The 14,368-nt window shown below is 37.5% G+C and overlaps 3 protein-coding genes across 3 annotated transcripts; all 3 read left to right on the top strand.

The window, feature by feature from the left end:
* The first annotated feature begins 5,085 nt into the window (after window positions 1-5,085).
* LOC122292423 (fasciclin-like arabinogalactan protein 12) lies at window positions 5,086-6,431 on the top strand. Its single transcript, XM_043100770.1, has one exon. The coding sequence runs from the start codon at window positions 5,255-5,257 to the stop codon at window positions 6,194-6,196; it is 942 nt and encodes a 313-aa protein (XP_042956704.1). The 5' UTR covers window positions 5,086-5,254; the 3' UTR covers window positions 6,197-6,431.
* A 1,848-nt stretch (window positions 6,432-8,279) lies between these two features.
* LOC122292477 (fasciclin-like arabinogalactan protein 12) lies at window positions 8,280-9,457 on the top strand. The gene has a single exon (XM_043100856.1). The coding sequence runs from the start codon at window positions 8,380-8,382 to the stop codon at window positions 9,322-9,324; it is 945 nt and encodes a 314-aa protein (XP_042956790.1). The 5' UTR covers window positions 8,280-8,379; the 3' UTR covers window positions 9,325-9,457.
* A 1,430-nt stretch (window positions 9,458-10,887) lies between these two features.
* Window positions 10,888-12,078, top strand: LOC122292808 (fasciclin-like arabinogalactan protein 11). The gene has a single exon (XM_043101328.1). The coding sequence runs from the start codon at window positions 10,961-10,963 to the stop codon at window positions 11,645-11,647; it is 687 nt and encodes a 228-aa protein (XP_042957262.1). The 5' UTR covers window positions 10,888-10,960; the 3' UTR covers window positions 11,648-12,078.
* The last annotated feature ends 2,290 nt before the right edge of the window (window positions 12,079-14,368 follow it).

Below are 14,368 nucleotides of genomic sequence, written 5' to 3'. Positions count from 1 at the left end.
TGGGGTCTTGTTGCCCCTTCACATATTCTCCCTCTCTAGATGCTCACCTCCCTTCTCCCTGTCGTGCATCATCACTATCAATGAGCTATTGTTGTTTTGCCCTCACCACACTGGTAAACTCTATTTGTCCTTCAATCTCTCTTTTTGTTCTTTGTTGATCTACATCTTTCACTTTCCCTCTCAATCTCGTTGTCCAATTTTCCTTAAATCTCTCTCACTTTGTTGCACAGCCACGTCACAACGATCACCCACACCACACACTATCGTTACTCCGCTGTACCACGAGCACATTGATGCCTCCATCCTTGTTTCGCACCACTAACACTATTCAATCTCCAATTTTGGTTTTGGCTTCTCTGTCCTTCTGACATTTTATGTTTCTTATTTGTTCTCATTCTCCCTAAACCCCAAATTGCCCCCTTTGTTAGTGCTGCCATCATTAACAGTGGAGGTCGTGGCATTGCATATCCTCCATTCGAAGTGCCACCATCGAAATTGATGTAGCAACCCCATTGCATTGTCGCTGTGAACAAACCACTGTGTTGGTCTACTTACTATTGCCCACCTTCCCTTGTTCTGCTCTCTCTCTCTCTCTCTCTCTCTCTCTCTCTCTCTCTCTCTCTCTCTCTCTCTCTCTCTCTCTCTCTCTCTCTCTCTCTCTCTCTCGTGGATTTTGACATTGTTACTCAGTATCACATGACATCTCCAACGCTCTAAACAGCGCCACACCACTTTTTAATTCAACTACGTGAAATTAGGTATGGTAATCTGAGCGTTTGTCTCACATTTTGCATTGTTTATTTCATGGAAAGTATGGTTGAGTTTGCTAGAAAATTAGATAGTCTTATGACTAAACTTGAAGGTTGTGTGAATTGTTGGTGGACTGATATTTGGAAAATCTTGTGATTACAATGAGTTAGAGCAATGTATTGATAGTTTGGAAAACCGGCTTCAAGTCTATTTCAAGGTTGAGGATGAGAATGATGTCTTGATTTTTAAGGTTGATCTTTTAAACTAGATGAATAATGAGGAATTTCGTCTACCTCATATGGCTAAAAATAGTTGGCTAAAAGATGGGGATCAAAATTCAAAATTTTACCATACTTATCTGAATGCCAAGAATCACAAAAGTATTACTGATATGTGCTTGGCTGACGGGACCTCTTTAAATTCCCTATTGGAAATTCATCAAACTACTGTTGAGTAGTTTCAATATTTTTTGGGGGTAGTGAGATGCCCAACTTAAGTGACTTGATTTCTCCTATGATCACTACTGATGAGAGCTAGCGCTCTGCAGAGATCATTCTCTTTAGGTAATTAAGGACACTCTTTTTAGTATTCCAATTGATAGTAGTTCTAGTTTGGCTTGTTTTGGTTTTGGATTCTATAGAGTTTGTTGGGACCTAGTGAAAGATGATTTATTGGGTGCCATATCTGAGTTTTTTCAAATTCATGTGCTTCATAGATTTTACATTGCATCTTTTATTGTTTTGATTCCCAAGGTGGATAAGCCTATTGGTTTTGATAAATTCAGGCCTATTAACCTTTGTTCGATGATTTACAAGATTTGTACTAAGATTACTGTGGGCCGTATAATGAACTTGCTTTCTAAGATGATTTCTCAAGAGTTAGGAGCATTTATTCCTTGTTGTAATATTTTTTACAATATCAGTTTTACCCAGGTGATGGTCCATTCTATTCATAAAAATTCTAATGAGGGAAATGTTTTGATTAAGCTTGACATGCCCAAGGCTTATGACAGAGTTGATTGGAGTTTTCTTTTACTTGTCTTGGATGCTTTTGGTTTCTCTTCTCATGTCTGTGATTTGATTAAGTCCTGTATTTCCATGCCGTGGTACTCTATTATGATAAATGGAACTTCTTTAGATTTCTTTAAAGGTGAACGTGATCTAAGCCAAGGGGACTCGCTTTTACCTTATTTATTTATCATTATGAAAGAGGTGCTCTTTCGTCTTCTTAGGAAGTCCTTTGATAGTGGTAAAATTGGTTAATTTGTCCAATCTAGAGTACCCCTCTTATCTCCCATCTTATGTATGCAAGTGACATTGTTATATTTGCTAATGGTGGTAAGAGGTCCATGCATGGTTTGATGCAAGTCTTGAATCTTTACGTAAATTGGATGAGTCAAGATCTTATTAAAGATAAAAGTGTTGTTTATTTTTCTTAAAGAAATCCTCTAGTTAGAAAGTCTTTCATTCTTCGTATCGCTGGTTTTTTTTTTTTTTTGAAGTTTCTTTCCCTATTAAATATTTGGGGGTTCATACTGTGGTTGGTAGACTTAAAGCTGGTGATTTTAGTGAGTTGCTTGGCAAGATTAAAAAGAAGATTGCGGGTTGGAAGATGAAAATGCTTTCTGCTAGTGGTCATGCTATCTTGCTTCATCATGTCTTGTTGAGTATGGCTACTCATATTTTAGTTGGGTTACATCTTCCTAAGACTATGTTAATGCTATTGAATAGGCTCCTGAGTTCCTTCTTATGGGGTGCCTATAAGGGTAAAAGTAAGAGGAAATGGATTGCTTGGCATAATAATTGCAGGTTTATTGAGGATGGTGGCCTAGGTATTCAAGATTTTGGTGACATTCAAAGGGTTTTACATTTGAGACTTGCTTGGCATCTCCTTAAGGATCAATCTTTATGGGCAGATTTTTTTAAGGATAAGTAAGTTAGGGGTACTCACCTCTCTCTTTTGGAGTCGAATAAGGGTACTCACTTTTTGAAATCTATTGTTAGGAGTAATCCTGATGTTTTAAATAACTCTAAGTGGAATGTTAGAGAAGGTAATATTGCCTTTTGGTATGATAATTGGGCTGAGAGTGTCCTCTTAGTATTTGTTATCGGATTATTGAGCAGCCTCTGCTGAATATTAAAGAGTGTCGTATTGATAATAGGTTGGATATTCCACTTTTGGAGAGGCTTGTAGGTCATCAAAAAGCCTCTAATTTTTATCAATTTTTGGCCAAGAGGAAGAATGGGCAGGATTTCTTAATCTGATTAGTGGACAAGAATGGTAATTTTACCACTAAAAATGCATGTGATTGTATATGGGCTACGACATCTCCTTTACCTTGGGCCCATTGGATTTGGCATAACACTCTTCCTAAGAAAATATCGATTATGATGTGGAAGGCTTCTCATAATTGTTTGAGTGTTGATGAGCAGATTCAAAGAGTTGGTATCCCTATGGTTTCTAAATGCAATCGTTGTTCTAAGGGTCATATTAAGGATTTGAATCATGTGCTTTGTACCGGTGATTTTGCTCATCAAATTTGGCGTATAGCTATGATTCAGTTAGATGTGCACATGGGTGTTTTTCAAAATTGGAAGGAGCAAATTAATTTGTAGTTTTATCGTACGGGTAAATCTTCTCAATTTAGGATTATTTTTTTGTCTTTTACCTTCTATTGTCACTTAGAATATTTGGGATTGGCGTTGCAAAGCTCAGTGTGATAATAAAGTCCATACAGTTGAGTCGGTTTAGCATGTTCTAAAGTTTTGGCTTCATAGGATTATGTAGTTGATTATGAAAGTTTCAAAAATTTCTAACCAGGATGTTGCTATTTTAAACATTTGGATATCCCAACTTTAGTTCCCAAACCTAAGCAAGTGTGGGTGGTGAAGTGGTCTCGACCTACTCAAGGTTGGGTGAAACGTAACACTAATAGTAGTAGTTTGGGTAATTATGGGCCGATTGTTATAGGGGTTGCTATTCATGATAATTTTGGTAAGCTTTGTATGGCTTACTCTGTGTTTTTGGGTCACGGTTAGAACAATTTTGCTAAGATGTGTAGTGTGTTGGAAGGTGTTCGGAGGTGCTATCATCTTGGTTTATGTCAGGTTGAGATTGAGACGGACTCTCAACTACTTGTTAATTGGATTACTAAGGGAGAATATAATATTTGGTATTTGGAGGATATCTGGGATGAATTATATGAGTATTTTACTTATATAGAGTACTGTGTTCGTCATATTTTTCAAGAAGGTAATGCTGTGACTGATTTCCTTGCCAAGCAAGGTAATGCTATGCCTAGCCAGGTAAGAAGACTTCTTCGCATGGATATGATTGGTCTCCCTTTTTTGCATATCTCATAGGTTTGTCCTTGGTAAGTTTTTGCTTTTGGTTATTGATTTGTCATTGTTATTTGCATGTGTGTTCTTTTTTGCAGGTTTTGGTGTTGTTTTTCTAGAGCTGGTTTTTTATGTTGTTTTGTGTCAGTTATGTATTTTTGAACAATAATGATTATCTTGGTCGGATTGTTAGTGATGCCTGGAATGTGCATTTTTTTGTTTAATTTGTAACTCCCAAGTGTACGATTGTAACCACAGTTTTGCTCTGCTACAAGTAAGGGCTATAAATAAAATTGAGATTTTATCCTATTTAAAAAAAAGAAAAAAAGAAAAAAAGAAAAAAAAAGTTTATAGTGTAGGCAGCGACATGAGCGCAAAATAAGAAACAAAAGAAGGGTGTGGAGATTAGATAAACATGCTCCTGTTGCCCAAGTCTCAACATTAATTTATCCATAGATTAAGGCTAATGCCCCATTTATCATGATATTACTTTGCTGTATGTGACCACCGAACAACCAATTTCGACAATATTCAATAGATTAATATCAATACGACGCTTAATATAAGTATATATAAGCTAGAAAACTTGAAATGATCATAACAAAAGGTGCACAATACAATAAAGTCTTGAATCATCCTTTTAATTGTCGAAATATGTAGATTAATTAGAAAACAATTCAAAAAAATAAACAAATAGAGTAAGAGAGAGAGAGAGCTAATCGATCCTTAATTTGTGGACACCAGTTAACATAAGTCCCGTCCCAGCCGACCTCTTGCTTTCTCTCAAGTATGTGAAAATGAGGCAATCGTACTCATTATTTGGCTACTGATCCGATTGAGATCCCCTCTCTTTTTCCTAGCCACCTTCCCAGGACAGATAAGCTGTATACAACTTAGGATTTCTAACTAATAATTGTACCCTTTCACCTAATTGCCTAACTTCACTCTCTCCCGGCCTTTATAAAACCCCTCCTCTAGTCCGTCTCAAAACATCAACAACTTCTGCAAATACCATCTTGCATTTCCAAACATCCCAAAACAAAAGAAAGCCCGCTTGCAAAGTAAATTACAAAGCTCACCAAGCAGACTTTCTTCTACTTCTCACACATATCAAGCCTCCGGCCAGCAAGCACCACTCTGCATTTGAAACGCAAGTATCAAAGATCATGACCAAGCGCGGTGTCTTTTCCCTCTCAATTCTACTTGTTTTTCTCTTCTGTGTTATTAACACTTTAGCCCAGCCCACCGCGGCTCCAGTCCAATCCACAGCACCTCCAACCCCACCCGCCAATGCTCCAGCCAAGCCGGCCAAGCCCCCAACCTCTGCTGCCAAGCCTCCCGCCTCACTTGCCAAGCCTCCAATCCAATCAGCCAAGGCGCCAGCCCAGTCCGTCCAAATACCTGTACAAAAAGGCTCTATTGACGTCACAAAAATCCTTGCAAAAGCTCGTGGTTACACAGTCTTTATCCGCCTCTTAAAGAGCACTGGACTTGCTGCTCAACTATACGGACAACTCAACAATTCAAACAATGGCTTTACCGTCTTTGCACCTACAGATACGGCATTTGCAAACCTCAAACCGGGCACTATAAATTCCCTATCTGACCTACAAAAGACCCAGCTAATACAATACCACATCTTGAACTCCGTGATTGGTCTATCCAACTTCCAAACACTAAGTAATCCAGTGCCAACAGAGGCTGGTGATACTAGCGCCGGGCAATTCCCACTAAACGTGACCACTGCCGGAAACCAAGTGAACATCTCGACAGGCCTTGTGAATACCACAATGGGTGGTACAATATATTTGGATAACAAGCTTGCCATATATCGAGTGGACAGTGTGCTTCTTCCGCTGGACATTTTTTCTCCTACGCCAAAAAAAGCTGCTGCCCCTAAGCCAGCGTTGTCAGATTCAAATACTTCAACGACTGCAGCAGAGAGTCCATCAGGTGGTGGTACTGCTGCTGCTGCTGCTGATTCTTCTACTACAGGCACCGATGCTGCCAAAGCAAACGCGTCCGGTGCAGCGAGCCTCAGTACAAACAAGATGTTGTTACCAATTGGAATTGCTATGGTTGCATTCTTTGCGAGGAAAGGAACTTGACTGCGAAATATAATTCCCAGCTCGATTTCCCTTGGTCGTGTGCTTTCACAATATTAATCGGCTTCTTTAATCTCCTTATTTCATGTTTATTCTACTTTTCTCTCCTTTTTCGTCAGAGTCATAAACTTTAAAGGAGATTTTCTTTTCTTTTTCTTTTTTCAGTTTTCTTCATACCTTCTATGTAATTTGTGTGAATGTTATTGGGCATAATGATGACTTTTTTTTAATTTTTACATATATATTTTGATCTACAATGTAATTTTAGAAGAAGTACTCCTTTTTCAACGCTTCGAATTAAGAAAGGCAAACACGGGGGCCAGGCAACAATGATTTGGAAAAAGTGGCAACACTTGTTACGGCTTACAAGCAATAAACTTGATATGGTACTCGACTTTCGGGCACCTTGATCATCATCTTAAAGTGTTTGAACCAAGCTCATAAATACATACACGTTGAAGTCAATCCTACTCTTAGAAGCATTATTTTATTTTGAAAAAAAAGTCTATTTGCAAGCCCATGCACTTTACCCAACACTATTGATGTTGAAGGCTTTCACATAAACTAACACAAATAATATACATATATATATACATATACTTTGACTTCTTTTATATATAAATGTAATAGGTCGCTTAACAAGTGGTTTTTGTCACACAAATTACTTAGTAAAACACCTTCATTTTATGTATCCTGGATTGCATGTTAAGGTGAAGTCTATGGTGGTTGCTGACTGATCCCTTAAAATATCAGAGTACGTTCTTGCTCTGCTATTTATCTGTTGTTGATCTCAAGACATAAGTGATCGATCTATGGGGTGGGCTGCAAGATTAATGGGGAGGGAGAGAAGAAACCAAAGAAAGTGGGAAATAAGAAAAATATGCTGCTTATGATGCTCAAGTTTCAACGTCAATTTATCCATAGATTAAGGTTAATGCCCCAGTTATCAATTGGTCAAAATTAATAGACTCTTGATATTAAGTGCTTATTTGGGATTGTGTTAGGAAATAATGCTTTTTATGTTAGTGCTTTAAATTATAGAGCTTTATTACAAAACTCTATAAATTAATAAAAAGATCTGTTTACTTATGGTAAATATGCATCTAAAACACTTTTAGGCCTAGTTTATTTTCACAAAACTTTCATCTCATCTCATCTCATCTCATTTTAATCATTACAACTTTTTCAAATCCCCATATAAAATAAAATCTCAATACAACTTTTTCAAATCTCAATACAACTTTTTCAAATTTCAATACAACTTTTTTCAAATTCCAATACAACTTTTTCAAATTCCAATACAAAAATAATATATTCTAATAATATTTTATTTAACTTATCTCAACTCATCTCATCTCTGAAAACAAACTAAGCCTTAAATTCAGTTACGGTAGTTTTTTAAAAATATACAGTTATCTACAAGAATTTTTCAGTAAAAGTTTCAATTTGGTGCTTTATAAAATTTGGTGCCTTTAAAGCCTTTTTTTATGTACTAAAAGCATTTTTTATAAATTTATCAAACATACTATTTTTTTTTCTTTAATATATAGAACTTTTAGCATGCTAGCTAATAGAACTTTTTAAGTTTCCAAATTCAAATCCAAACACAGGCACTAAGAAAATCCTTTCGAAATATGAACATTATAACAAAAGTCTCGACTTTTTCATTGTAAATTGTCGAAAAATGTAGTTTGAAATTCACATTGAAGAGAAGTAGATAATTCAGAAGAGTATAGAGCAATTTTTTCAAAAAGAAAAAAGATGAAGAAAGAGATCCAAGATTAATCTTTTGTGTACACCTGTTACCATAAATCCTATCCCATCCGACCTCTTGCTTTCTATTAAGAAGTATGTGAAAAGGAGTCCGCAGATACAATTGATCGAGAGATCCCCTCTCTTTTTCGAAGCTACCTTCCCAAGCAAAAAGTATTTGCAAACCTCACATTCTATCCATAATTATCTCCTCTACCTCTCCAAGACAGATAAGCTGCATGCAGCTTTGGATTTGTAACTAATAATTGTACCCTTTCACCTAACTTCACTCTCTCCCGGCCTGCCTTTATTTATAAACTCCCTCCTCTAAACCTCAAAATATCAACCAATCCTGCAAATACCATCTTGCATTTCCAAATATCCCACTTTAGCGCCAATCTTGTATTTGTAAAACACTAAAAAGATCAAAGATCATGACCAAATACACCGTCTTTTCTCTACCAATTTTATTTGTTTTTCTGTTTCATGGTATTAACACTTTAGCCCAGCCCACCGCGCCTCCAGTCCCGCCAACCGTGGCTCCAGTCCCGCCTACCAATGCTCCAGCCAAGTCGGCCACGCCTCCTGCCTCATCACCCGCCAAGCCTCCAACCCAATCCGCCAAGGCGCCAGCCCAGTCCGTCCAAGTACCTGTCCAAAAAGGCTCTATTGACGTTACAAAAATCCTTGCAAAAGCTCGTGGTTACACAGTCTTTATCCGCCTCTTGAAGAGCACTGGACTTGCTGCTCAACTATACGGACAACTCAACAATTCAAACAATGGGTTTACCATCTTTGCACCTACAGATACCGCATTTTCAAACCTCAAACCGGGCACTATAAACTCTCTATCTGACCTACAAAAGACCCAGCTAATACAATTTCACATCTTGAACTCTGTGATTGGTCTGTCCAACTTCCAAACACTAAGTAATCCAGTGCCAACAGAGGCCGGTGATACTAGCGCCGGGGAATTCCCACTAACTGTGACCACTGCTGGCAACCAAGTAAACATCTCGACTGGCCTTGTGAATACCACAATGGGTGGTACAATATATTTGGATAACCAGCTTGCCATATATCGAGTGGACAGTGTGCTTCTTCCGCTGGACATTTTTTCTCCTAAGCCAAAAAAAGCTGCAGCCCCTAAACCAGCATTTTCTTCAGAATCAAATACAAGCAGCACTACTGCGGATAGTCCGTCAGGAGAAGGTGCTGCTGCTGCTTCGGCTGCGGCTTCTGCTGCTGGTGCCGCCGCTTCTGCTGCTGCTGACGCCGCCAAAATATTTTCATCTGATGCAGTGAGCCTCAGCAGGAACGGAATGTTGTTACCGGTTGGAATTGTTGTGGTTGCTTTTTGTATGGCGAAAGGAACTTGATGATGCCGAAAAAGTATGATCAGCTTGATTTTCTTTGCCGGGATTCAATTTGTTCTTGATTTATCATTGTTGGGTTGACCAACATAGTGGGCTTTAAAATAATTTTGCTTCTTTAATTTCCTTGTCCCATGCATATTATGATTTTTCTCCATTTCTTTCTCTTTTTTTCCCGTAGTTTTGCTAAAGTTGTGCACTTGGCGGTCTTGTTTTTGAAAAGTGGCATTCTATATTCTTCTTTTTTTTTTTTTGAAAATTCTAGTGTCTCGTGAATTTGCCTCCTCTCATGTATTTTAATTTTTTTAATAAATTTTTTATTTAGTGATTAAGAAATTGAATGTTAGTGTATTGATATATTTTTTATTTTGTAAAAATATTTAAATATGTTTAAAAAATGTAAAAACAAGGAAAAAAAATTAAAAAGTGGTATTAATTAGCTTGTGCCCAGCTAGCGCAGAGTATTATTTTTCTTTCTTCTTTTAATCATCATTCTTTTAAATCTTTTAATATATATATATAATTGAAAAAATATTTCTTATTATTCTTTTTATCTTTCGATCATTTGGTATTATTACCATAACCCACAACCTAAAAAATAAAAAGTTTGTGCTCATACCCAACAAGGAGAAGCTCACAGTAGAAATAGTTTTTTACTCATACAAACACAACAATTATACCTCTTGATCAATAAATTTAATATTATTTTTTAAATTCAAAACCATCAAATTAAAGTAATAAACAAAGAAAAAAATAAATATTTTATTATATAATCGTGCTAAGTTGTGTAATACAGCTTGTATGTCTATAATATATCGATCATTTGTGTTTCACGAATTTGGGCTAGTACCTCCTTGAAAGGGACTGTAAATGATCTAGTAATTAGTATCTGAATTGTAACAAGCTAGATCATTTACACTTAGATCGGCTTAATTGGAATTGCATGCTAAGAGTCTAAAGAGAGATCTCCAGTTCTATCTAGTGCAAAAACCCAACCCAGAGAGGGAAACTCCAGCCCCAATAATTCATGCTAGGTTAGTGTCTTCAAACCCAGTAGTATATATCCATGTGTGGGCTTTATAGAGGGCCTACAAGCCTTTAGATCTTCTTGTTTCCTTGTGTATAGCCGTCGCTATGAATTAAGCAAAGCAATCAGTGTCATATTCGTCATTATTTGGCCGCTCATCCAATTGAGATCCCCTCTCCTTTTTCCTGCCTTCCCACGCAAACCAGTTGCTACAACAATTAACAATATAGTTTCACACTCTGTCCCATTCAATATGGTTTATCCACCGCATCTCCACGACACATTAGCTGCAAATAACTTAGGATTTGTAACTACAATTGTTGTTAATATTTTCCCAAACTCTTGTTTTAAATTGAATGTCTCACAATATTTAGTTTCTTAGTGTTTAAATGAATATTTTGAATAGTATTAATTAAATTGTTATATGATTTATTTTAGGTGTCTATCCGTCTTTTTCTTGAAGCCAGTAAGTTCAAACGAGACCCCCGACTATAATCCCAAACAGCCTTAATAAATTCACCTTCCGCAGCTTCTTACAAATGTCAAACACTCCTGCAACGATCACTCTTCCATATCCAAATTTCTAAAGCAAAGCAAAGCCTGTAAATTGCAAAGATGACCAAAAATGCTGTCTTTTCCTTCTCACTTCTACTCATATTTCTCTTCCGGTGCTGCTGTACCACTGCCGCTGCCCAGGTTCCCGATATCACCAAAATCCTTGAGAAGCCTGGCCGGTTCTCGATCTTACTCCGCCTCCTAAAGAGCACCGGAATAATTAACCAACTCAACGGGGAGCTTCAGAAATCAAACACTGGTTTTACCCTTTTTGCTCCACCGGACAAAGCATTTTCGGACCTCAGATCAGGCAGCATTAACTCTCTAAGTGACCTCCAAAAGGTCCGACTTATACAGTACCATATCTTAGCCACTTACGTCACTCTGCCAAATTTCCAAACTTTGGGCAACCCGGTGCCAACCCAGGCCGGAGACACCAGCGCAGGAGCGTTCCCACTAATTGTCAGCTCCTCCGGCAATGACGTGGAGATCTCCACCGGCGTTGTGAATGCCACAGTGGGCAGTGTAGTGTACTCGGATAATAATCTGGTTGTGTATCAAGTGGATAAAGTGCTTCTTCCTTTGGCAATTTTTAGCGACTATAAGCCTGATTCGGTAACGGTGGCGGAGAGTAATCCTCCTGTTTCTGCTAAAGTAGACAAATCTGCAGGTGTGGTGAGTCTCCCCATGCATGGAATGCTGGCTTTTCTTCGAATTGCAGTGAATATCGCAGCGTTGGCTTTGTGAACAAAAAAGCATCCTGAAGATATGTTGCAGTACGTTGGAGTTGGGATACTTTGGGTGCATGCATGGGGTTCCAATTTTCTTGTTGTGCATGGTTTTGGCTGATTTGCATATATAGAGCGGGCGTGATCGACTCTCGAGTGCGTCTTTTTGTATTGCCAATGTGCCATCTTTCTGATCTCCTGAAATTCAATGATTTTTCTTTCTTTCTCATAAAGGGAAAATATTTTTCTCCGTCCTTTCTCAGTTCCAGCTGTCAAAATCGACCCGAATAATTTGTGGTATTACTTTATCTTGGTAAGCCTAAACTGTTTGCATGGGCTCAATAGGGAAGGATAGTATTTTCAGGCCTTGTTTAGCCAGTGTAAGAGTACATGTTTTGCATTTCCAGTTTCTTTATAAATATAGCTACTCTGTTGTTTCTTTGGTTTTTTGAGGATGATTTTTCAAAAAAAAAAAAAAAAAACAGAAGAAGATAAAATTACAATTTAACTACTCAATGCGCATGCAAAAGATCAGAAAGTGATCAGTAGATGTTTTGAATGGTTATGTACGTATTGCTCAGCTGATCAACACATCTGGCTAAAATATCCAGAATATACTGTTACCAATATACCATACCAAATATTCCATGAAACTAAGAAATTAAAAGAACATAAATTCATCGTTTTCGTACAAAAATGTTAGGTTTAGGAATAGATTCGAATCAGTATGCTTCGAAGAGTATTTTATTAAAGATTTGAATCAGTATGCTCCGAAGAGTATTTTATTAAAGAGTATTTTATGGGAAGATGGGTCGTGTGCAAGAATCCCATATCCCTAACATTTTTTTTTTAAAGTACACAGATCAAGACAAAGACACCTATTTATTAGCTATATGTGCAAACATTATTCTTTTTATATCCTAACAAACCTCCACAGTAATTACTACAGTAGCCCATCATTCCAGACAGCTCACATGATTGAATAATAAATACATAAAAATAATTTTGAAGGTTACATGTCACTTTCTTATGGTGCCCTACACCATCTACTTTATCTTGACGATATCCCGACAATATTATTTCCTATCTTACATGGCAACTTATGATTGGGTTTTGATCCGGGTGTGTCTGCCTCCCAGCTAGGGTCTCATTAGTCATTATCCTATTCCAAGCCTTGTTTCCGAGGTACTTAAAGAAGTGCATATCCCCCCAATTAAATTATAATGGTGAGGTACCCTTAAAACTTTCTCATGACGTGAGCTTGGGAGGGTAATGGTGCTAAGGTCAACAGGTTCCACATTTTAATCCTTTGGCAAGCTACAAAGGAGTGTTGCATCATGCATGCATCATGGACAAACGAAGATCAGGCATATATAGACATTAACATTCCCGCATACAAAAGTTCCCACTTCTTCACTTTTTCTTTTTAGCACCCTAGCTTACACATTGCTTGAAAGGGGAGGAAAGGAAGCCCTTAATTCCCTCTTCTCTTTCTTATTTTACCTCCGTACGTAGGTTACCCTCATCTTCATCATCTTCTACTCCCTTTTTCTCCCTTTCTTTTCTCTCCCATTTTTGCTTGTGTTCTTTCCCCCATTTTAATTAAGATCTATTACACCCATCATCTTCATTATATACACTGCCCACTAATGAATTCTCCAACCCAAGTTTGACCAAGGCAGACCCCAGCAGCCTCCATATCATTGACGCATGACCATCACGAGCTAGCAGTACCGGAGTATATGAGGGCCACACATGCCCCATTGTGGAGGCCGTTTCTGCATTAATGTTTCTGGTCCTACTATGGTTTTTTGATCTCTTTCTTATCTTTCCAAAACCTTTTTGACTAGTGGAAAATAATTGAGCTCTACTGCCATGTATCTGTTGTCAACATGCTCCCCATTTCTAGCCTAAAAATCCGTTGCTCTATCATACTCAGCCACCAAATTAGACATCAGCTCTTACTTTCATTCCAATTAAGGATATGAAGGACAAAGAGATGTGAAGCTCTATCACATGCGATGGAGCGGTCAACTATAGTGCTCCACTATTCATTGAGACTTCTCGTCTCAGTACTACAAAGTTACAAACCCTTCACGATCATTTGGCGTTCAAAACTACCTTTTAGCAGTCATTTCCCCGATTTACTCCAGAATATGGCTCAGGACCAATATTTTGGTTCTATTGCACTTTTTTTTTTTTTTTTTACTTATAATTTTATATATTATATCGATTGTAAAAGAGTGTTTGTCGGCTCTCCTCCTCTTAGTTTTGTAGCTTCTAATTTTTAAGTTTGATTAAATCTTATTCATAAGAAAAGGTATAGCTAGCGGCCACTAGGCCGTGACCGCCAACTTCAATGGAGAGGACCATGATGGGAAGGATCGATGAAGTCTCTAAAAGACAATTTACATTTCTAATAAAATAAAACCCTTTGCAAGGTTCCTTTTCTTTTATTTATTCATCCATTTGGATTTGAGTTTTTAATCGATCTAATTGACCTCCTCTTCATATGCAAACCCAAATTGGTTGGGTATTCCGGCCTAGATTAATTTTAAGTTGATTGCGCTGAACAACCTTAAAAAGGTGAACTTGGGCAAATATGACAAGAAAATTAATTAGCTTAATCTTCTCACTGATCATTTTTGCCTTCTAAGAAAATCTTTCATTTCAAGTTTTGAAAGTGATTCTGATTTCAATTTTAGCCAAATTACTTATTTAATTTTAAGACAATAATTTA

This window comes from Carya illinoinensis, chromosome 13 (genome assembly GCF_018687715.1).
Source record: "Carya illinoinensis cultivar Pawnee chromosome 13, C.illinoinensisPawnee_v1, whole genome shotgun sequence".
In the NCBI taxonomy this organism is placed as follows: Eukaryota; Viridiplantae; Streptophyta; class Magnoliopsida; order Fagales; family Juglandaceae; genus Carya; species Carya illinoinensis.
This window is presented reverse-complemented; position numbering and strand designations above follow the sequence as displayed.

Bases quoted from the DNA above. Each gene is read 5' to 3' on its own strand.
- LOC122292423 (XM_043100770.1), top strand. From the start codon at position 5,255: ATGACCAAGCGCGGTGTCTTTTCCCTCTCAATTCTACTTGTTTTTCTC.
- LOC122292477 (XM_043100856.1), top strand. From the start codon at position 8,380: ATGACCAAATACACCGTCTTTTCTCTACCAATTTTATTTGTTTTTCTG.
- LOC122292808 (XM_043101328.1), top strand. From the start codon at position 10,961: ATGACCAAAAATGCTGTCTTTTCCTTCTCACTTCTACTCATATTTCTC.